General features: G+C 43.4%; 3 protein-coding genes across 5 annotated transcripts in view; 1 reads left to right on the forward strand and 2 right to left on the reverse strand.

The window, feature by feature from the left end:
• Window positions 1-749: 749 nt before the first annotated feature.
• Window positions 750-4,239, forward strand: myl9b (myosin, light chain 9b, regulatory). Its single transcript, XM_084032216.1, has 4 exons — window positions 750-903; window positions 3,357-3,560; window positions 3,768-3,929; window positions 4,014-4,239. Exons 2-4 carry the CDS (start codon window positions 3,377-3,379, stop codon window positions 4,187-4,189), a joined length of 522 nt encoding a protein of 173 aa, XP_083888342.1. The 5' UTR covers window positions 750-903; window positions 3,357-3,376; the 3' UTR covers window positions 4,190-4,239.
• Window positions 4,240-4,870: 631 nt separating this feature from the next.
• On the reverse strand, window positions 4,871-13,047 carry tgif2 (TGFB-induced factor homeobox 2). The gene is made up of 3 exons (XM_084032048.1): window positions 12,653-13,047; window positions 10,500-10,741; window positions 4,871-9,483 (listed from the first exon to the last, which is right to left on the reverse strand). Exons 1-3 carry the CDS (start codon window positions 12,669-12,671, stop codon window positions 7,906-7,908), a joined length of 1,839 nt encoding a protein of 612 aa, XP_083888174.1. The 5' UTR covers window positions 12,672-13,047; the 3' UTR covers window positions 4,871-7,905.
• A 772-nt stretch (window positions 13,048-13,819) lies between these two features.
• The window catches only part of dlgap4b (discs, large homolog-associated protein 4b), a 98,433-nt gene continuing 88,790 nt past the window's right edge, over window positions 13,820-23,462 (reverse strand). For all 3 annotated transcript variants that reach the window (XM_084031887.1, XM_084031888.1, XM_084031889.1), the window contains 4 exons: window positions 21,792-22,279; window positions 20,671-20,762; window positions 18,889-19,059; window positions 13,820-18,020 (listed from right to left, as the gene is read on the reverse strand). In XM_084031887.1, the coding sequence (XP_083888013.1) occupies window positions 17,778-18,020; window positions 18,889-19,059; window positions 20,671-20,762; window positions 21,792-22,279 (994 nt within the window). In that variant the 3' untranslated portion in view covers window positions 13,820-17,777. The remainder of the gene's footprint in view (window positions 18,021-18,888; window positions 19,060-20,670; window positions 20,763-21,791; window positions 22,280-23,462) is intronic.

Below are 23,462 nucleotides of genomic sequence, written 5' to 3' on the forward strand. Positions count from 1 at the left end.
ATTTATTTTCGATAAAAGAACAATATTTTACTTTTACTTACTAACTACTAATGTACTTATATGGGAAGGGTGCAGTGTGCAATATATATATATATATATATATTGCACACTGCACCCTTCCCATATAAGTACAGCTGTTTTGTTATATATATATATATATATATGACTATGTGACTCTTTAATTCCTTCTATCAAGACAGGTATTGGGTATTGAATACCTTGACAGAAAACCCGGCCTAATAGCTGTGACGACACTTGTGAAAGTGAAAAGCAGCTTTGTCAGACTAAACAGCTGCCAAAGTACGTCAGAGCTAATTTTCCTGCAGTGAATAATTGTAGGCTTGAGTTTTTTTTCTCCTTCATAAAATACAATGGGACACCGTGTGAGCAACCACAGAACAGATGTTACCTATTGCATAATTTAAGGTGTTCCCCTTCACGCCACTGCCTATTTAAGGAAAGCCACAACAGAAACAGTGGCTTTCAAAATGTGATCTGCATCTGCTCAAACCCCCCCCCCCCCCCCCCCCCCACCCATTTGTTTCCACCACACGGAGCCTCCTCCAAATGTTTGGGCCCTTTTCTCTAAATAAGGCAGCCCTATCGCAGTTCCTGTCATTTCTGCCATTTTTTCCCAAACATCCCGGGCAGCGTCTGTGTTCGCAGCGAGCTGCAGCCGGTGCATTCTTTTGCCTTGTATGGAGAAATGGCCTGGCCTGAGATGTCTTTGTATGGGACAGACGGCCCTCTCCATTGGCCAGGGCAGAAAGGGGCGGGGCCCGCCGGGAGTCTGCTTCTTTAAACAAACTTTGCAGTGGGACTGCCTGCTTCCCTGCGCACTGCTCTGTTGGACCCGACAAAAGGAGTTGGAGGGACATCCAGACATTTCTACCTGAAGCCAAGGTGAGCAAGAAAGCTGACTTTTACCACTGGGCTGCATGTTATGTGTATGAAGGGAGAAAAACTGAAAAAAGTTAATGTTATATGTGTTTTGGAAAGAATGTGTAAGAGTTCAGTAGTACAATGCTCAACTGTCAGTGCTGAGAGCGAAGGGGAAGAGATAGAGTTACAGGGAGTTCAGTGGATCTTTGATTAAAGTTACCAAGCAACAATAGAGCTTTTTTTTCATTGGAGGATCAACGTGAAGAGGCATAGAGTCACCTTACACCTGTGTATATGCTCTTGTATGTGCTCACTTCCATCTCATCACTATGACACATTAGACGGGGATTTATGAAACGCACACGCACACAAACACACACACACAAACACACCCCTCTGATGTAGTCTTTTTTTTATAGGTGACGAGAGCTTCACTTCTAGTTCACTCTTGTTTGTTTTGGGAATTCCTGACCGTTGGCATTTCAGTCTTCACTTGAGTAGTGTTGACCTACAAGACCTGGAGATAGAGTGAAGGATGACTGTGTGTGTGTGTGTGTGTTTGTGTGTGTGTGTGTGTGTGTGTGTGTGTGTGTGTTCTCGCACTGGGCGAAGGGACAGAGGGGCTTTGTCGTCCCACAGGATGAAAGGATTCACAGAGGAGCTGTGGTGGACAGAGAACAAATACAATCGAGGCACGTATGCCAAATGCTCTCAGCTGAAGTCCTAGAACTAGTTGTTCTCGGCCTCTTTGCGAATCATTGTTGATCTCCTCTGTTCAGAACACCGACGATTTCAGCGGTTTGCCACAGCACACGGACACCAGATTTCTTTTCTCTTGAACTAATCACACAAGTCAAAGTGTCTTATTGATTGCTTGAAACAGACACACAGTTAAACACCTATCAGTACGCCACTGTGCCGGATCTGTGGAGCCAAACAAGAGTGAGATTGTGGAATTCCTCTGTTCCCAGACAACTTAAATTGGAGCTAGATGCTGTTTTGTTTCCAGCTTCCTCTGCGACTGTTAGACGGACAATAGGGCTTTGGGCCAACAGCACACACCTTACTGGTTTCTTTTTTTTTTCTGGCACATGAAGGAACAAAAGCAGCGAAACGGTAGTGAAATGAAAGTAGAGACTGATCCAACATGTGTCTGCAATGTAAGAAAGAAAACCGCGTGTGTTTGGTACCGGGGGCAAGTTGACTACAACTATGTGGATTTCCTTCCTGCAGCCTTTTTTAATACTGTGAACCCAAATACAGGGATCCATTTTTGGATATAAAGTCTTCATGTAAATCTACTGTGGACAATCATCAAGATTATAAACTCTAGAACCAGCTGGTCATATGAATTTGCATTGACAATTAAAGTAATAATTCTGCTGTAGTGGCACAGTAGCATTCATTTGTATAGAGATCAACAGAGGAAGACGCAGAGGTCTGAGAAAAAGAGATAGGCAAAGCTGCTCAACTCGGCCTTCACTGGCTTTTTAAGAGCAATCATACAAGGAACGGAGACTGCAGATACAAAATAACTCCAGCCCATTAAATAGGAGCAGACAGTGTCACACAGTGTCCTTGGAAACAGAGATTTTGTGAATATAGTACAGCAACAAGCTATTTATAAGTGCCAGAGAAGACTATTGTGTAGCACATTTTCTATAATAAAATACATTTAGAAGTGCATTTCATGCTGCCCGAGTCTTTAAATGCAAATATGGAGAGGAAGCGACTTGTCTGGATATGATTAACACTTTGTTTCATTGTTTCCAGTGCAGATCACAAATCATTTAAAACATATGTACATACTAAGTACGTGTATAATTAAAAAAAAAAAAAGTTTGCTAGTTTGCAAGGTGTAAATTAAAGATTGAAAACAAAACATTGCATGTCAGGAAAGGGTGTGCAATGTCACCCTTCACCTGATTTAAGGATCTTATTGTGCACCTCAGCGCCTCTCAGGCCATGATGTCACACCTCACATGTGACTAATCAGCCACATTCACCTGCTCCCTCCTGCCTGTCCAGCCTTGTCCTTCTGTCCTCTGTCTCCCATTGCCAACTGTGTACAAGGCAATCATCGAACACACCCACATACAGACGCACGCACGACAAACCCTCGCAGGCCTGAACATGAGTGACATGTCTAATTAGGGAAGGACCTGCAGTGGAGACATGTCATTTTTGTTCCCATCACTGTACCTGACATTTAGAGAGAGTTTGTGATTCTCTCTAGAGGAAGCGAGAGAAATAGATTCTTCTACTTGGGGCAAGCAGAGAGAGATGAATATGATAAAAGAGATACATGGATGCACTGCTCCAGTTTTCAGCACTGCGTGAGTTGAATTTTGTCAAAAAATATGCACAAAATTCAACTCAAAGTGATGCTAAAATCACATTCACGTCATGCTGTGGTCACAAGGAATATACCCAAAATATCCCTGATATATTACACTCTTTTTGAATGTCCACAGGCCCAGAACCAGCCGCCACCATGTCGAGCAAGCGTGCCAAGGGGAAGACCACCAAGAAGCGTCCTCAGAGGGCCACCTCCAACGTCTTCGCCATGTTTGACCAGTCTCAGATCCAGGAGTTCAAAGAGGCGTTCAACATGATCGACCAGAACCGAGACGGTTTCATCGACAAAGAGGATCTGCACGACATGCTGGCCTCTCTGGGTACGCCGGCACCTTCTCACAACACACGTTTTTTTGCGTATCTTTAAAATCACAAATATGCTTTGGAAAGGTCACTACGTGTGACTCTGAAAGAAACCGCTGGATTGCATTCTTAATTAGTTGATAGCAACAGGATTCTTCTAGCATAAGGAAACTTGGTTTTGTGTAGTCCCAAGAAACAAAATGTAATATGTCGTTCGTCCTCAGGTAAGAACCCCTCTGATGAATACCTGGAGGGGATGATGAGCGAAGCACCAGGGCCCATCAACTTCACCATGTTCCTCACCATGTTTGGAGAGAGGCTCAACGGAACAGACCCCGAGGACGTCATCCGCAACGCCTTCGCCTGTTTCGACGAGGAGGGATCTGGTGAGGGAGTGTAAACGGATTCCTGTATAAACAGATCGTGGCTCTTCACGTAAGTGTTTTTAATGGGTGTTATCTGTGTCCAAGGTGTGATCCACGAGGACCACCTGAGGGAGCTGCTGACCACCATGGGTGACCGCTTCACGGACGAGGAGGTGGACGAGCTGTTCCGCGAGGCGCCCATCGACAAGAAGGGCAACTTCAACTACGCAGAGTTCACACGCATCCTCAAACACGGCGCCAAAGACAAGGATGACGAGTAGAGGGAGCCGCCAACTGCCTCAGGGATCCCCAAACATACTGCACCACAAATGCATCCCTAGTTCCTATCTTTATGGACCATGTGGGTTTTAGAGAAATTGAGAAACACAGTATCAGTCTTTTATGACAAAAACAAAAGGGCAGAAGTGGCCATTGTGTTATCTAGAGCATGTCTATGAAAGGTAGGAGCTTGGGATTTTGGATTCATTGAAATAATTTGCAATACATCCACTTTTCAACCATCAAGGTTACCATGGAAAGAGGTGTATTTGCACCCCAGCGCTACAGGTCTACCGCGGCTTCAGCCACTCTGACAGCTGGTTGGACTTTTGAGAAGCATTGAAACGTTGTTTGTCCGTGTGTGTGGTTGTGTGTGTGAGGGAGTGTATCAGGACGGAAAGCTTCAGTGCCACATACCAGCAATGTTTACCTCTTCCTGGCAATTAGCTACAACACCTGCACAAACACTGCAAATAGCCACCATTTGTACCCCTGTATGTAAGAAATGGTTTAAAAATGTGTTTATTAAAAAAGTGGGGAGTACTACTGCTTGATGAAATGGTTCGCAGAACTTTCTAGTCTAAATTTTCCCTTGCATCAGCTGGTTGTGTGTATTGGTTGAAGGATCAGGTATGTTTGTGTTGTTGAAGGAATTCAGGCTTAAATTGTTGCTCAGGCAAATAAAGTAAGTTTATTCATGCTGTTGACCGCAAAAAACAGTGCAATGTGTCCTTAGTGTTTTTATACCATGTTTTTCCAAATGGTTATCGCTTACTTACTGCACATGCTTACATCATCATCAGTGTTTATGGACGTTTTAGCTCGTTGTCATACAAAGCAACACACTGTACAAAAGGCCTGACTAAATGTTCACTACCGCAAATAGTGAGCAGTGATGCACTGAAAACACAAAAAACTCAATGTTTTTAAGCAATGTGAACACAATTTTTGGTAAACATGCAACAACATTAGCAGTCCTTAGAACGTAAGTCAGTTACAGTTTGTGTCCAGTGAAGCTTTACTTGTACATGAGTTTATAGGGCAGGAGAAAATATTGACTTTCCAAGAAAACAGATACAATTAATGTTAAATTACCATAATTTACGACAATGCCAGTCTATAAAAGTGTACTAGTATCCATGACAGCATGAAAGTCTGCCAGCATGTGAAATACCAGCAACGTACTGTGGAAAAAAAGGCCAAGAAGGTAATTGAGAGAATGTTTTTCATGATGAAATTTAGCAATTCTCACAGTCAATTTAAATACTTCAGATTTTATAGGCAATAAAAGAGTGAGAAGAAAAAGTATTTATGAAAAATGGAACTTTTATTTCCTTGAAATGCTTATACAAAACACACATTTAAAGTTTAAGGCATATATTGCACAGACTATTGAGAAGTTTTTATAAAAAGAAAAAAGGGATATCGGTCCCTCCGTCGTAGGTTTAAGGCACAGCAGCCAGTCATACTGCCAATGGTCAGATTCACAAGGTGAACTTGAAAAACATTTTTGAATGCATTTGGCTGTCAAGAAAACTACATAGTTTGTATTGGCATGAACATTATCTCAAACAAATAAACAAAACATGACCTTGAAAATATTTACATGCATCATCACATTGTCTGATCCGAGTGAAGCGTCACTCTAAAAAAATCACATATAAACCGTGCTAAAAAAAACAAAAACTGCCTGCCTAATCTTTATCCAGCCATTTCCAGTATATCTCAACCGATAAAGGGTGTTGTCACAGTGGCATGTACTATGAACAATAAAAATATTACTTTAATACTTAGTATTCTACATATGACCCAAGCCTGACATGACCTGTGTAAATTGAGGTATAAATGCAGTCTAGTGAGTACCTTTAACCAAAAACACAAAATATAAACTAAAATAAAAACCAAACAACTAAAACTGTTCCACTGACCTCCACAGAGCATTACTGGTAGTGAGGAGGGGTGAACACAACAAAATGGAGGAAGAAATCCAAGGAGAGTTGATATCCGCCATAAAAAACTTTTTGGTGGTGGTGGTAGTGGGGGGGCTCTGACCCAACTCCAGACCGCCTCCTAATAACGTAACCGTTTGAACCAAGCACAGCTCAATGACAACATGACAGTATTGATGCACAATCCTGCTATAATATTATTCAATATGACGCCACTGTAAAAGATGCCCATATGGCATTCAGATATACTGTGATTTATGCTCCAGAAGTTTCATGGAAACCACAGCTTTGTGAATGATTAGACATTCTAGAAACCATTTCTAAACACAGTTGGAAAGCACTGATGAGGAAAAACCTATTTTAATGCCGTCGTCGTTGTCGCGCCCCCCTTCGAAGAATAAAAGTAAAAAAAACAAAACAAAAACAAATGTCAGCTATTTCAGTACATCTGCTACATCTGCTTTTCCAGGACACTATACACATCAATTCATCTTTCCACGAGTAAGACATTCAGGTCTGAAATACCTTGAAGAAATCATAAGGCCCTGAATAGATAGGGAAATCTGGATACTTCATCTATCCCCAAAATAAGAGGAACCAATATTTAGAGTGTTTTGCACCACAAGAGATAAAAAAAGGCTCCAAGTCTCACAGCAAGTGTAACATTTCAGTCCAGGAGCTGCAAGGGCTTGATGTCATCAGATCACAATGCGGCTCACCTCTTCTCTGAAATTGATTTCTGTAACAGATCCAATGTGACCCTCTCCCCCTCGTCTTATTTCCACAGCTCTCCCCCTCAACAATCCCTGAAAAGTATACACAACTGATCAAGGATGCCTAAAAACAACAACCATAACGGCTTCACTTTCAGCAAAAACAAATCATAAAAAATACAGCTCGTTCTTACAGATTGGGAATGTCAGAGAAAGAAACGTGGTACTACAGAGCATGTGTTAGAAGGTTGAGATGACAACCAATGAATCTCCTTAGCTATAAAATGACAGAAAGGAGGGGGTGGGTGCTGGATGGAGACGGACACATCGAGGAGTCATTCAATCAGGTTCGCTGCAGTACAATCAATGTCCTTTGTGCTCATCTCCAAGTAGAAAAAAGGGTGGAAATGCAAAGAGTAAAGAACAGACTACATTTTTAAGAATATCATCTGAATTATTAGAGGACATTGATGTTTTTTGTGTGCGTAGAGGGGGAAAAAAACTCATGCCCTCCTTTTTATCCTGAAGTGGAATGGATGAAATGCAGTCCAGCCAATCTCAATGTCTTTTGTACATTCAATAAAGTCCAGTACTGCTACTGAAGAGGCTAACGGCGGGTCCTGGAAAATCGATATTTTGTACAATTAAGGGATATTTCCTCCTCATTCATAGGTTGTTGAAAGACATATTACGTCAAAAATGTTGTACAATACTATTACTCTGCACTTGGGAATGTTCCTTTGGAGAAATGACATCGAAGTGTTCCTACCAGCAGGTGCCTCCATCAAGAACCACATATTTAAACCATAAAAAGTTGCTTGAAACAGCAAGTCTCTGCAACACCTCATGTTCGTGACGTCTCTTTGTCCCAGTTCATACATCTCATTTCCTGTGTTCTGCAGGCACAGGCGTTAATGACAAAAGCATCATGACTGGTGATGAGGATACATTCTCCTATATACAGTGTTGTCCAGCCATCAAGGAATGTGTGGCCTTTATCCTCCCCAGACACATATATATATATATATTTTTAAAAACGGTGCCAACTTCCAGCTCCTAGTTAACAGCTTCACTCACTGTGTGCAGACTGTGCTGCGGGCCCCACACTGTGGTGATGGGGGTCTTTACCACTTGAAGAGAACTTGGTTGCCTGGTATCAGTGTGGACCATGCTCCAAACACTGGGCACCACTGCTGAATTTCTCTGTGCACTACTACCAATACTGCTGCTGCTGCTGGAGGAAGGCTGAAGAGGAGCACTGAGGTGGGGAGCCAGGCCCAGAAGAGGTGCAGTTGTTGGTATAGAGGAGGATGTTGCAGGGAGGGGAGTTGGCGTTTGGGCAGAGGCAAAGACTGGGTTGTGAACATGGACTGGGGATGATGCTGCAGATGAAAGAGGTGATGGACATGTGACTGGGATTATGGGGGCTTTGTGAAATGGCAGGTAAAGTGGGACTCCTCTGGGGTCCGTGAAAGAGGTGACGGCTGAAGAAGGAGCAGCTGGAACAAGCGTTACGGCGTGGGATGAGGCCTGGTTTGGAGCGGAGACAGAGCTGGGACTTGTGCCTGGGACAAGGACTGGCCTCGTAGCTGCCACTGATATACTTGTAGGTGAATCAGTGGCCAGTAGAGCTGGAGCTGAGCTTGAGGCTGGAGCTGGCAATAGAGCTGGGGTGATGGCTGGAGCAGCAGCTGGTTTCTGAGAATTTGACTGTCCTAAAACTGAGGCAGACACTGGCACTACGGTTGGCAGATGGGCTGGGATGAGCTGAGGCTGGTTTGGACTGGACGCTTTGGCAGTGTCCTTCTCCAAGGGGCTCCAAATTACTTTATTCAACAGGAGAGGAGATGGCCTCTGGGATGAGACCAAGACTGGCGCTGGGACCGGCACAGAGGCCGTTAAAGAGAGAGTTGCTGGATCCTTTACTGAAGTTACAGCCGACACTGGAACAGCCATCGCCTTCTCCATCAGACTCTGCACCCTGGAAGGATCCATGACTTGCTGGCTGTCCTCTGGAGGCGGTGTAGGTCCCATGCTACTGCTGTAAGCACTACACTGTGCCTCCGTTAATTCAGTCTTTACAGCCTCTGCAGGTCTGTTCTGGCTCTCCTGGAGCCTCTTCAGGTTCTCCTGCTCTGCTGCCCTCTGCAGAGCTGCATCGACCAGGAGCCTCAAGTCGCTGAAGTCGTGGGTGGGGAACAGCTCGGGAGGAGTTGGAGGCGGCGTGTTGAAGAGGCCACTGGTGGGGCTAGCTGCCATTGTTGTGCTGGTGAGACAAACCATATTAGCCCCCTGTTCCTCTGCTTCCCTCAGCAGACTTTGCGTGTCCAGCCTCATCAGCGCCTGGACTGACCCTTCCTTACCAGGGTAGCCAGCTCCTGTCAGAATAGCCGTCGCCGTGTTCCCAAGAAGACTGAGGTCCAGCGTCGGGGCAGAGCGGATGACAGAAGGGCGCTGTTGAGATGAGCCGGTGGAAGAGTTGCTTTCTGGCGAGCTGGCTCCGCCGCCATTAATCGAGCTTTCACTTTTACCACCAACCTTGCGGGAGATGGTGAACTTTGTGGGATCTTTGCCATCCTTGCGAAGCAGGTCAGGGAGGAGGCGCCGACGTGCGTTGATAAACCAGTTACATATCTGCAAAAAGGAGGAGATTCTGGCATAAATAAGTGAAATTTGATGCTTATTTTAGGGCATCCATAACTCAACACTTGCATCACATTCTCAAAAGGATCTGAGGCCTGGGATTTTAAATACCACCTACACTATTTTCCTCATCTACAGCAGCACACGAGGCCTGACTTACCCCCTCTAGTGGTACAGCCTCCCACGCAAGGCAGAAAGAGACCGAGACAGCCAGAGATGAGAGCCCTCCAACAGCTGGCAATAATGAAGGTCTGAGCTCAAATATGCTGAGCCACAGAGAAGCCAGCCAAAGGCATTCCAGTGGACTGACTACATAACAAGAAACTCTGCTGCTGCCTCATGCTGATCTTTAATGCCTTCTCTAATGCTGCCTGTCTGTTTGTGCCTTCCTGCGAGTGCCGAGAGGGAAAGAGGAAACGTCTACCACTGATGCAATGAAGTGAAAAGGAAAGTCTCAATTCTCTGCAGCAGTGTGGTATTACCCTCCGATTGTTGTTTTGGTTTCAACTTGTTTACCATGTTGATTGAAAAGCTGGTGACATGTGTTAGCAATCACAAAAAACTGATAAGAGCATAAGAGCAAGAATCACGTGAAAGGTAGTATGACTGTAGTTTTAACACTTCCTGTGAGCAGCATCAAATCATTTTTAGTGATATTAGATTAGTTAATTTAGTCTTGTAGTCATGATCTGATTTTTGTGCTACAAGACAATTTATTATTTAATGATGTGTCCCCACATGCTTATGGGCATCACACATAAAAGTAAAACTAATATTAAAGCAACCTTAATTAAATTTACAACCCTGCTCCCTTTATAAAAAGAAAAAAAAGGAATGAACCAAGATATTTGGATATGCATAGTCCATCAAAAATAAATTGAAATGTTTGCCTCAAAAACTGATCATTTCTACTTAACAGAGTTAGAAATCCACCAGAATGCAGAAAAGAGAGCACACCACAAGTGCAGAGTGCTTCTGGGAAAACGTATAATAAATGAAATCCTCACCTGCAGCACGGAGAGGTTGGTCTGGCCTGACAGACTGAGTTTCTCCTGCTCCGACGGGTAGGCGTTGAAGCGGTGCTCGTACAGCCAGCTCCGCAGAATCTGCACCGCCTCCTTGGGCAGGTTGCCGCGGCGCCGGCGCTTCCCAAAGAGCCCCCTTCCCGACAGGTCGAGCGGGGAGCCGTCATCACTGTCCGACACGGCCGAGGAGTGCTCCTGCTCCGGGCGATGATCATCTTCGAGAGCTGAGGAAGAGGAGAGTTGTCAATCACGGTTAGTGTGTCATTTAGGCATCTCGTTGATCAAACCTGCTAGTTACTTAGTATTATTATTATTATTAGTTATTTTGCCATATATTAAGTATATGAATATCTGTGCATTTTCCCAGGTTTCTGGTTTAATCTACTTTTAGAAACCTAAACAACGTTCTCAAAATACTAAGACCTAAGTGAGCTGACAATTCAAGAAATGGTTGAACAAGTGTTCAAACCTCAGTTAACTTTAACCTCTGAATTCTACCCAATTTAAAGCGGGCTTCACAAAAGCTTTGCGGTCTGAACATATGGAAACAATGGCTTTGAGGTTCCAAACTTTGTTGTGGGATATTCTGTCAGTCTACGGTTGGCCACTGGAGAGAATCTCCCCTCAAAATGGAGCATGCCTGATCCCAGGGGTGGGCCACAGAATGCAGTAAATGTCTTTCTCTGGGGCTGGGTGAAACCTGACCCCCGGGGCAGCGCCTGTCTTCACAAAGAAGATTGTGTGCATATCAACATCACAGTAGCCAGTGGCCCAGGACCCTATTGACCATGCAAAGGGGGCCGTTTTCACCTCATGCCACTGCAGCTCAAAACTGCTGGAGTAGTTGACAAATCTTTTGAATTCTGCATTCCTCTACAACAAGGTCCTCAAACCTAATTAGAGATGTGGGGATCAAAATAACAAAAATAATAAAAACACACACACATGCAAATTCAGTGAACTTTCCTCGTTTCAGTAAACTAGCTTCCAGGCAGGGCTGTGGATTGTTGATTTAATTTGTGTGAAAGCTCATGATTCATATGCCGATTTAATATTTTGAATTAAATGTTGTGGTCCTTAGAAAGCAGAGTAAAAAAAAAACACTCACTGAAAAATTAGTTTATTGTGTGATTTGCAACCACAGGACATGGTTCATTACACTGAATATAACTTAGATTTTTGTGATTTTCCTATAAATATTGACTTCAGTCACATCATCCAGTTCTAAGCCCAAACCCTTTAAAGAATGGAGTAAAATGTCAACTATTTCTGGGTTAAAATAAGACCAGGCTGGTGTGGATATGCTCCCATTAGCCACAAGCATGCTTGACAGACATCTCAGGTTATCCTGCTTCTAACAACACCGAGAGAAACTATGCAGCCAACAACAAAGTTGCAATTCCTCAACGCCACCAGACCATTGGAGAGACTTTAAATATGCATCATATGCTATACACACGCACATTCAGTCACTCATTTCATAAAACAAAACAGACGAGACTGATTTTTAGCTCAGAACCGCATCAACTACGGCTACATGTAACGTCGCGGTGGAAACTCCTCCAACGCTCCCCATGTTGATAATCTGTGCCCGGGGGAAATGGTGGGACTTCTTCTTCTTACATCGATTATAAACGCTCCTGAGCTTTGAAACGCAGCCGCTGAAACAAACTTCAACTCGCTCCGAGGTAAGAATTTGAATCTGACCGTTAGTAACGTCAGTCCAAAACAACTTCGGAGACAAGGTCGCTTTGTCAAAAAGCGTTACACTCAAAGAAGGGAAATGGTGTAGACTTTAAAAAAAACCTCTAATAATGTTAAATATCAGATTCAAACTGGGGAGCTACTCGGTAAATTAGCCATCTGGGGCGCACAAAGGAGGCAGGCAGGAAAGCACAGCCTCCCGCATGTCACGCCGCCAGATGGACACCATGCCTGCCTCCGGAGATAACTAGCTGGCTAGCTGTCCCTCCAAACGCGAGGCAGCCGACACACGCTGCATTTGCTCGCAACAAAAAGAGCCCGCATACCAGGCTAAAAGCAACAGCCGGAGAGAGAGAGCCACGGCGGGCGGACACGTCGCGGCTCGCGGACGTGCACGGCGGCGACACAAACACGACGCGAGTGGCGCTCACCTCGTTTGAATGCTTTCATTCTTTGTTGATGGCTCCTCGGCTCGGAAACACGCAGCTGTCCAAGTTGCTCGCTGTACAAAGCGTGCCCGGGAGCCACAGCGATGGTTGACACAACGGCACTTTCTTCCGAGAAGCTGAAGGTGTTGCGCTTTTTTCCTCGCTTTCTCCCTCCACCGACTTAAATACCTCGCTTTCGGGTTTCCGTCGCACGAAAGGGTTACGCCGGAGCGTCCGTTTCCATCGCACTCTTCGCTTTCTGCCAACACAAATGTTTTCTGTTTGCTGTCGCCTGTTCCTTTTACCTGCACGCAGCAGCGCCAGCTCTTTGCCAAACTTGACAGTCGCAGCTGAAATGATCCCGCCTCATCAACGACCGTCGACCAATCGCGGGCCTCCGTTGCTCCTCCTGGGCAGCCGTCAGCCAATCACGACGCTCCTCCGGACGGCAGACGGGCTCCATGTAATTGTGACTGACGGGAGAAAAGCATTTCATTCAAAGTGTAGCGCAGTCATTGAAACAATGTTGTTTTCTCGACGCGGTCGAAACGCCGCGGCTCCGTCGACACAAACCTACAGATAAAGAGAACCGCAGTGATCTTTTTCGCAGCCGCCGTGGTGGTTTCGACTCCTTTGTGCGGGAGACAGCTCGGCGTGGAGAGGCTTTACGTAACGCTGAGCAAAATGTTCTCGTTACATAAATCATAGACGTCGAGCGGTGACCGCATAGGACTCGTTCATAACACAGTTAACCGCGTTATTTGGAGACATTCCCGACGGGATAGTAAGCCGTCGGTTGCACAGTTGGTTTGACTCGGGGGGGTTTATATGTGTCCGGATGCTTTGATTGCTCAACGTGTCTGGGAGTCCCCAGATCAAATGAGCGGGAGAGTTCAGATTTATTTTTTAAAACGAAGTTATTGTAAAAATATAAGAATACAAAACGGCAATCTTCCTGTCGAGGCCACTGCTGAGTCTGGAAATGGGAGGGCAAAGCAAAAACAAATCCATATGATAGAGCGGGGTGTGAAAACAATAACAAACAATATGCAGTATTGTGACAGCCAGGAACGGAATTATCTTGTTCTCCAAAGTGAGCACAACAGCCTCAAAACAGGAAGCAAATACAACAACGAGGAGCTTTTTTTTTTGAGAAAGTATTGTGTGCATTTTATTGAATGTTTACGTCTCTCTCCATTATACATTTGAACAACCTTGAAATAGTATAAATAGATCTACAGCATTGTAAAATATGAAGAGTTTAAGTCTGGCCTATTTACAGAAGCAGGGGGGGAGAAATGCACGATTATTAGTTTAATTTTAATATGAAATAACCCTTTTTACTCAGTATTGCACACATACTTTAAATGTTACCAGAGTATAGTGACAAGAATCTAAGTAAATTTTATGACCAACAAACCCTCTCACTCACAACTTCTTCCCAGACATTACAGCCCCTTTAATACTAAAATCCCACAAGCCCTGACATACACACAAGTATTATATTGAACACATCCTATTCTTTAAAATGTGTGCTGTGGTATGAGCTCGGCCCCTCACCCCGTCCCCAGTTGTATGCCTGACTCAGTGGAACAAAGCACAGATGCTAATGAGCTGCTTTTTTTGTTTGCAAGTAGGCCGTTGGACTACTGTATGGGAGTGGATTCCTTGGTGGTGTCCCAGCTGACGTATATTCTCTTCAGGGATTAAACTGTCGCTCTACTGATCAAACTTATTTTTCAGTCAGAAAACAACCTTAAAGGGAAACATTATGTTTGAGATGTCAAACCCATTTCAGAGGGGAAAGAAAATGAAAAGGTCCATCTGCATCACAGAAAATATGGTACAATTTGGAGCATAGCCACATTACTTAATGCTTAACATTCAAACTTTTTTCTCTTCTTGCATGTGTGGATGACATATTTAACTCCACTGTGGTTGAAAAGAGGCTGCTGAATACAAGCGTCGAAAATCCAGTTGACTTCTAAAACAGAAGAGACTGCTGCCTATGCAAATAATAATACGACAGTTTTGACTTTAAGGACCAAGTCCATCAGGCCTGTATGGGGGGCCATTATCACCCTCACATCAATGGCTTTACAGCAACACCCCCCACAATGCAGCTGTTTGGATCATTGATAACCATACCCAGGAAATAGACCTAGGTGTGTCCCAGTCATATATGTGTGTATTGGAGGGAAGCAAAGTCTTGTTCTTGTGACTGTATGAGACAAACTCTTCTCTCTTTCAGTATGTCACTGACATCTCTTGGCAGTTAACACATCCAAGTCTTTACGGGCTGTAAAAGTAACCCCTTTCAGTTTGTGATGGCTGGATGGTAACACCCTCCTTCCCTCAGCGTACTTGAGATGCCACATTGTGTTTGATCTGTCAGGCAGACGTACAGTTTTGTGTGAGAGTTGATAGACCGATGGTTTCAGCCTGCAAATATGGTAAATTGAACAAAACAAGTAAATGATATGTTATGAGGCTGGTTTAAGTGTTGAATGTAGTTGTGGCAATATAATGCATTCAAGACTAATTAATTGCAAGACTGAATATTCAATATCCATGACATTGAGATCATTAATATGTGTCTGGTTTTTTTTTTTCCGGAGAGCTGGGAGACACCTGTATTGCTTTCAGAAAAACAACTTGTCAGACACAACTTTTTCTTGGCAGTCACAATCGAATCAATCCTACGACCGAGTTCAAGTCACACAAAAGGCCTTCAGATGCTAACGATGCGATCCACACACTAAAATAGAGGGGGGGCATTGACGGCAACCAGGGAACAGACTATTGACACCCCTGAGCCATTTTCCTTGCTGAGAGCCATCCCCAGCTGGCAAACACAACAGACAAAGGCCCAACATCAAGAGAAAGCTTTGGCCAAGATTGAAAGCGCGTAATGGTCATCAGGCATTTCTGATTCAAAGCCTCAGGCTGCATTTGTTTTTGGGTCACAGTGGGCAAGGAAGAGGCATCGCGGCAGCCAAAGCAATGACATTGTGATAGTTTAACACAAGCAATTAGGAAGGGTCGGTTAGGTTTAATTAACATTTGGATGCAACTAAATGAGAGTGGAAGACAGGCGGAAAAACAAGTAAGGCATGTCAGGGTTGACTTACAATTGGATGTTTACTTCTAAATTATATCCTAAAGTGTGTCCACACAAGTGACTCATGAACCAAGTGGCCTCTTTGTTTTGGGAACTGGTTTCAAATGAGAAAGAGAAGTCTGTAAATGTGTGCAATCCACGGTCCCCTTTATGCAAAACCGGGCACGGCTGAATGTGAATACCTTTTCATTGCATGCATACAATGTACTACAATATACTGTATACTGGATTGACAGCTGACCACTGTTGCCCTCTAGAGGTCAGAAATGAAACATTTTCAAGATGTGCGTTCCCAGGATGCAAAGGGGAGGGGTCTTGAACTCTCCAAACTATTACTCAGTATTGTTGTGTTGGGCAGGTCTGGTCCACCTTTTGGGCATAATGCATATCAAAATATTAATCCTGTAATAAATGTGGTGCGGTGGCTACATTCCACTTTGTTTTCACAGTATGCGCTGTGACTGTTGAGCTCCCTGCTGCTGACATTTAAATACGTCAGATGAATTTGAAACAGTGAATTCATCTTTGGCTTATGCAGTCTTCCATGAAAGAAAAACAAGCAGCATTTAATAAATGATGAAAACACGATGACTAATGTATGTAATGCTTTAATTAAATATTTTTCTCTCCAAGTAAAAAAAGAGCAGGTACTTTGGATGAAGTTCAATGAGGGAAAACGTCAATGGTAAGACAAAAAAAATGAAGATTGATTTTGTTGAGTGATGCAAAAATAAATCCAGATGCTTTTGGAAACAGTTTAAAATTGAAGCGAGCCAGATATCCTTATTTGTGTCCCCACAAACAAGAACACATTATGCTGCACACTCAGCCTGCTATATTACCTCAATAAAAGCCCTCGATTCATTTGAGATGAATGCTAAGTGAGGTTAATAAAAGCACTTAAAGAAGTATTAAACAAGAAGATGGAACAAACATCCTGGTTGAAATATTCCCCTATCTGCAGTTACAGTACAAACACCAAAACCATAGTTAATGGGACAGAGAGAGATTAAAAAAAAAAAAATTAAAATAAATAAATAAATGAATGTGTTTTCCCTACAAAGACAATATTCAGTCATATTGTGACCACTGGCCTTCTAACTGAGATAGAGATCCTCATGCCCCGTCGTCATTAATATCGGAATGTGCTTCCATTAAAAAAAACCAAAAAAAAAACCTAAACGTTGCAGAATCTCATCATTGTTTAAATCTTTGACACAAGAACATTTTTTAAGGGCACACACAAGAGTTAATTATTGGGAACTAAAAAAAACACCCCATCATATCAATTTCATTATACCAAAAATATTCCTAATAACTAGATCTAAGCGGATCTATACAAAACAAAGGATGAGTAAAGTAAACAAGGAAGACATACATGGGTGTGAGTTTGCAGTGTGTAAGTGCAGTGGATGCAGTCTGCAAAGTGTGTGTGTGAGTGTGCGTGCGTGTGTCATGGCCACAAGGTGGTGTTGTGCAAAGCTACAAGATGGCCAATGATCTGGGAAGAGAGGACCACGATGGGAGACAGAAGAGCATCAATGTTTGCCCTCTGTCCACTTAATAGATCTTATAGCCAAGATTTAGAACGTTTAAAACAGTCTTTATATAGATTCTTTAGGATATAATTGTCATAATAATAACTTCATTAACAATTTTATGATATCAAGAGTAGTAACAAGAAACAAAAAAAGTTCATCAGCTGAGGTTTTCAATCGCAGCCTCCAATGAGGGGTGTCCTGCTTCATCGTCGGTCAAGTCCACGAAAGTTTAACTTTTCATTTTTTGTTAAATAAGTGCCACCAGGACCAGCCTATAACTATGAGTGTGGGAAAAAATGCCCAAATTCACCCCCACCCCTATCTCTGAGAATTTTGATCCATCCCCATCTCCATTAATCTTTACTGGAGAAGCTCATTTGCATTGCACAATTTGTATTTCCTTTTCGCAGGTATCTTCAGAGACACTTATCTGTCTTTGGACCCAATTTCCTTCCTTCTCACTGTCTCAGAGGCGGGTCTGGGCCTCAGGGACATAGATTTCGATGCTGTCCGCACTCTCCGTGGCGGAGTTCTGGCGAAACGAGGCCGCCTTTTTAGCAGCCAGTAGACGCTTGCGAGCCTCGTGTCTCTGCTTCTCTGCTAAAGCCGATGAAGAGGTGGATGAGGAGTCTGCACTCTTCTCGCGGCCCAGCGATGGTCGTCCCTTACCGGGTTTCTTTGACACTGGAGTGGCTTCCTTCTCCTCGTCCTGTAGTGTTTGGGAGTGACAGACGGAGGAGGAGAGAGGGAGAGAGCAAAGTGCAAACCGAGGGGAAAAGACAGATACAAGACAGTGAGAGAGTGTAATATGAAAACTGTGTTCAAGAAGTTCTATTAGTCTAGGCAGATTTGGCAGACAGGACTCCGACAAAGACATTTCGACAATGATCATTGTTTCCGTTCAAGCTTGAGATAGCATTTAGTGGTTTTAGGTGATCAACAGAAAAACACTGACAAGACAAACATTGAGAAACTTATATGAACATTTTTGAAGACATGAAATGGTAACATGAATTGATGGCCACACTGGAATTTTAAGCACGAAAAAGGGATCACAAGACACAGTCAATGCATTTGCATTGCAACATAAAGCCAGAGCAGCTCAGCTACAGATCCATAAACTTGAAACCGACGCACACACAAATATAGACGAACCACAGACCAGAGAGAGAGAGAGAGAGTTAGAAACATTGACAGAAACACAAACGCAAGCAAAGACATTTAAAGAGAGAAAGAGCAAAAGCAAGACTACGTTCTTGAGTCAGTGCATCTTAGCCATGCCCCACTGCAACCAGCACATCCTAAGTGACGCATGCATGCTCAAAGCAGGGCTTTACATTTAAAAAACAGAACAACGACAGCCCTCTTTGAGATATATATTTTTAATGCATGCCTAAAGGGATCTCTTTGTTCCCTTTGTATTTGACAGGGAGGCCCTGTTCACCCCACGAAGGGAGAAGGAGGTAAAAAAAAAAAAAAACAGTGGGAGAAATGGTGGTGGTGGTGGGAGGAGAGAGGCCGGTTTCGGCGGCTTTCCTACCCCAGCCAGGGCACTGGGCAGCAGGGGTGGGAAGTACCTTCCGCTCAGGGGGCGACTGGGCGGCCGCAGACGGCATGGGCTGCCAGTCATTGGACTTGAGATGGTAGAGCTCATCAAACTTGAGGCTGATGTCCTCGATGGAGAGCTGCAGCAGGTCCCAGAAACCTGCCAGGTCCTGGGCTGTGGCCCGCGGGTTGGCATTCACATTCTGGACCAAGAGATGGAGACGGGAGTGAAAATAAATGAACAATCAATGAATGATGAGGAGAGAAGACACAGTCAGTGTTGTAGTGTAGAATATATGACATGTTTGAGAGTAAACAGCATCACAGGATAGGGAAGAAGTCGCATTATGAATAGATTTCTGCAACAACTGCAACACTCAGCCTATTTCTAAAAATTAGGCTATATTTCTAAAAGTACTTTTTCAGCTTTTGTGGGCCAACACCAACAGAACAACCATCCCAGTTCTTGCTGGTCCCTAATGCAACTTAAGCAGCTGAGGCTGCGTGAAGAGGTTGGTGCCACCACAGAAAGAGAATCGATAATAAGGCCAACAGTGGATAAAGTCGAAAAACTAAAGTCAAGTACTGGTACATTTATTCTAAATAAACTGCTTCAAAATGTCACAGCAGAAATAACGTCTGTGCCTTGGTTCCACTTAAATATTGCTTGTTTATTTTGTATTATATGTTTTTCATGGTTTTATCCTTTGCTTTAGTTGAGAGTGATTGTGGCCCTGGAACAATAGTACTGTCTGCTTATGCCTTTAATAGGTTGTTGACAGGAGAGAGATGATAGGAAACGCGTAGACAGACATAGGGAACGAGAAGTTGTGGTTCATGGCCGGCGCCTCACATCCTCAAACCATCAGGATGTCCTGATAAAAGTGTTTCCTTGCAGCGTATTACTGCACTGTATTACTTACACACTGCACTTATCATCAAGTGTTTGTTTTTACAATTCATCACTAGAGGGAGCCATTTCACAGATCAATCATTTTTGTCAAGTTAAACTCCAGGGTCATAAAATAGTCCTTTTTAGTAACAAAAAAAAATACTGAAAATACTTCATAGCCAAGTTAAATAAGCCTGCTTGTTAATCATACAAAATAAAAACATACATTTATGAAACTGTAAAAAAAGAACAATAAATGCAATCATTCAGGATCCAGTGTCACATTAAGATTAGGTGTAACAACAGATTAACACCATGCCAAGGAGCTACCCAATAAGCACTGCGCAAAAATATTAAAACAAGGTGTTGAATCATTTAAACCCTGACAAAGTATCAGTCTACATGTCAAGATTAAGTAATGTTCTTAGGGACAGCTTTGGGCTCGGTTTGGTTAACCTTCAAATGAAATCCATTTAGAAATGTCTCTCCGTTTCCAGGATGGCAGCTTTTTTTTAGGACTTATGACATTGTGTAATGCTCAACATTACACAGGCAAAGAACTTCTTGATTTACCAGCCATGATAATCTGGCCAAACTTTGGCAAGGTGAGCTTTAAATCAACCAACATGTAGATCAGGTTAATTTGAGGTGCTATGATGTTATAGTATTATTTGCAACAATTTGTAAAATGCCATTTTCAGTAAAACACGTCAACAGAAAGGAATGGCTTATGGGCTTATTATAAGCTCCTTGTATTTTGTGTTGGTGGGGCCCCATGCCTTATTCTGTGTGGGCCTAATATGCTGTGTATCATGGCTGTTCCCAGATTAGTCAGTTTTGTGTGAAAGCCTTTATTGGCTCTCAGTTTCACGCCCCTGCAAACCCACCGGATGGAAGCATCACAGAAATAACATATACACACCAAGTTTTGGTCACACAGTCCACGGAATTGCTGGAACTTCTGGGCCATTAGGAGCTGGGCACATCCTACTGCACTGCGAACCTTCCCCAGCACTGAAGAGAGAACAATAAACAACTGATTACATCTGTATCAAGTTCAGCAGACAGGAATTTGAGACAAATCTGAATGTAATGTCTGATTAAGTTCCCTATGCTTGTTAGTTGCTCTATCAAAACTAGGACAAACGTCTGGCCTGACAAAGCTGGGACTCCTATCTGATCACTGGATTGCAAAGTTATGTGATTATAGTGTGGTGAGACACAGCTCCTGAGTACCAATCTGCATCAGATGTTCAAAATGACTACTTTACTGTAAAAAATCAAACATACATTTATTTTGTAAAACAAAACTGCTCACAAAGACAGACGTGCCTTCATACAGAGACACGCTTCCGATATAAACTGAGCAGCCAAAGCCTTCCTACTGTTTGTTTGTTTATGTGTACAGTGTGTATGTGTGTGTGCTCACTTGCTGATGTCGGAGCACTGATCTAATCTGGAGGTTTAATCAGTTCCAGAGTAGATTTGTGTAATTCTAGGGATTACAGGCCTGCTTGTGTGTGGTAACCCCAGGTATTACTGCCTCATCCCCTCCATGCTGAGTATGTCTGATAAAGTAATTGTCGGGCCTGAGGCAGAACCCTATAACTGAGCTCTGAACCACATGGCGAGGTCAGACAGCAGCAGACCTTGAAAGGAGGCTCAGAGGAGGCAGGGTTCATTCAGAGGACCTACACATGTTGGACTTCCGCAATGCTTTGACTGTACATTTGGCTTGGTTCTGCTTTTTCTGAGCCAAATAACTTGGCTTAGTCAAAGAGATGGACGTCCCTTATGCTAGCTCATTGAAATAGAAACGGACCATACCATTACCATTGTTGTATCAAATGTTTGCAGCTAATTAAACATATCTTTATAATTCATCATTCTTTCTGTTATGTCATGTAGGGACTGGATTGTGCAAGTTGTCCAGATGAACATGTGTGACACAGACTCACTGCCACAACACAACCTCGCCTTGGAGCCGTGTAGACAATTTAACAAAAAGACTAGGGGCTGTGGCGAGGAACCGGGAGACCTTACCCTCCTCTGAGAGCTGGTTGTCTTTGGTCTCCTGCTCCATCTGCTGGCACCAGCCCTCCATGCGTCCCGTCTCGGCCTGCAGCAGCTTCAGGAACCAGTGGCCATCTCTCCGACACAATGTTCCCCCACTTCCGCTCTGGGGAACACTGCTGCTACTCCCATTCCCACTCTCCAGCCAAGGGTCTGGAGGTGGAAGTGAAGCGGGGTCCAGTGCTGGGTCCAGACTTTCTGAGAAGGAAGAAGAGCTACTTCGTGTGGTGGAGCGGTTGAGGAACTGCCTGGGTGGTGGAGGTGAAGAAAGGTCACCAGCAGTGTCTCCATTGTCTAAATAGTCCGGTCCAGGAGGGGAGCTCATAGATTGGCTGGCACTATTGACCATAACTTTTTTCTCAAATTGTTTGGCATGATTGATATGGGAGATGACAGGGATGTCCTGTGTGTCTGAGTCTGTTTCTTGTTTTGAGGCCATACTACTGGAGCGACTGAGCCTGAAAGAAAGGTTGAGACTCACTGTTACAGATGGGCCTTTTCAATTTGTCAACTTATAATGTTTTGTTCACTGTTATATGCACAGCAGTGGACAAAGAATACAATAACTTATTCAAAAATAATATATAATTACTTGAACAAACACACAATACTTAATTTTGGCACTGTACATCGATACTAGAAATATATCTTGATACCCTGCCATTAAATATGATACCCCGTTTTAATAGTACCGGTCCATATGTCAATGTTTTAATAAGAGCAGTTTCTATGAGTTGCATCGATGTGTGTGTACTGCTCTGCTAGATGAATGGATTGTGATCCCACAGGAACTTTGCAGCAGTCAAAGCAGCAGGTCCCGGGATTTTGCCATCGCTAACTAGAGCGTTGGAGTCAGTGAATTTGAAAAGAATAATAAAGCAGGCCACACACCGCTCATCGGCTGCACAGTCCTGCACTGAGCTGATGTCTTTATCAGCGAACTCCGTTAAAAAACAAGGAAACACATCCACCAACCAACCCACGTTAGAGTATTATTTTACTGTTTTTCTCAGAAATGTGAAATGGATAGCAGCCTGAAAGTGAGAGGGACATTGCACTTGGACACAACACAGAGCTTTCGACAGTTACTGTGTCTTCCTGGTTTTAGCAGCTTTCCCTCATCAACTTCCTACAGAACTTCATCTGAATTTATAATCATTTTATGTGTTTTTGTTTTGGAAGCTTCACGACATCTCCCTTGATGCAGTGCCATTCTCCGCCTTAATTGTGACTGATGCACCGGCTAAGGTTTAAGGTGATATCTGGTTGCAAATATGAAGTTAACCATCAAATAAATCCCATACACTCAAGTAAAGGGGACAACAGCCTACTGTATACCAAGTACATATTTAAGATATATTTTTCATTTTTACGTTTAATTAATAGGAAAAGTAGTTTTAAATTCCATGTTCTGTCATCTATTTTTCCATTACTTTTCCTGACGTTTTAGATTTTTGTGGCGGTATTGTATCAGTATCGGTATTGAGATATTTAGGCAGGGTATCGTATCGTAAGAACAGCAGAAGACTAGAAAAGCACAGGGTAAGGAGCAGCTGAGGGATTGTCACCTTGTACAAAATAAGTGTACAACATTGATTAAAAAAAAACGACAAGGAAAGACACCAGTTACCAGAGGAACTC

Source organism: Eutrigla gurnardus (assembly GCF_963514095.1).
Source record: "Eutrigla gurnardus genome assembly, chromosome: 2".
Classification (NCBI taxonomy): domain Eukaryota; kingdom Metazoa; phylum Chordata; class Actinopteri; order Perciformes; family Triglidae; genus Eutrigla; species Eutrigla gurnardus.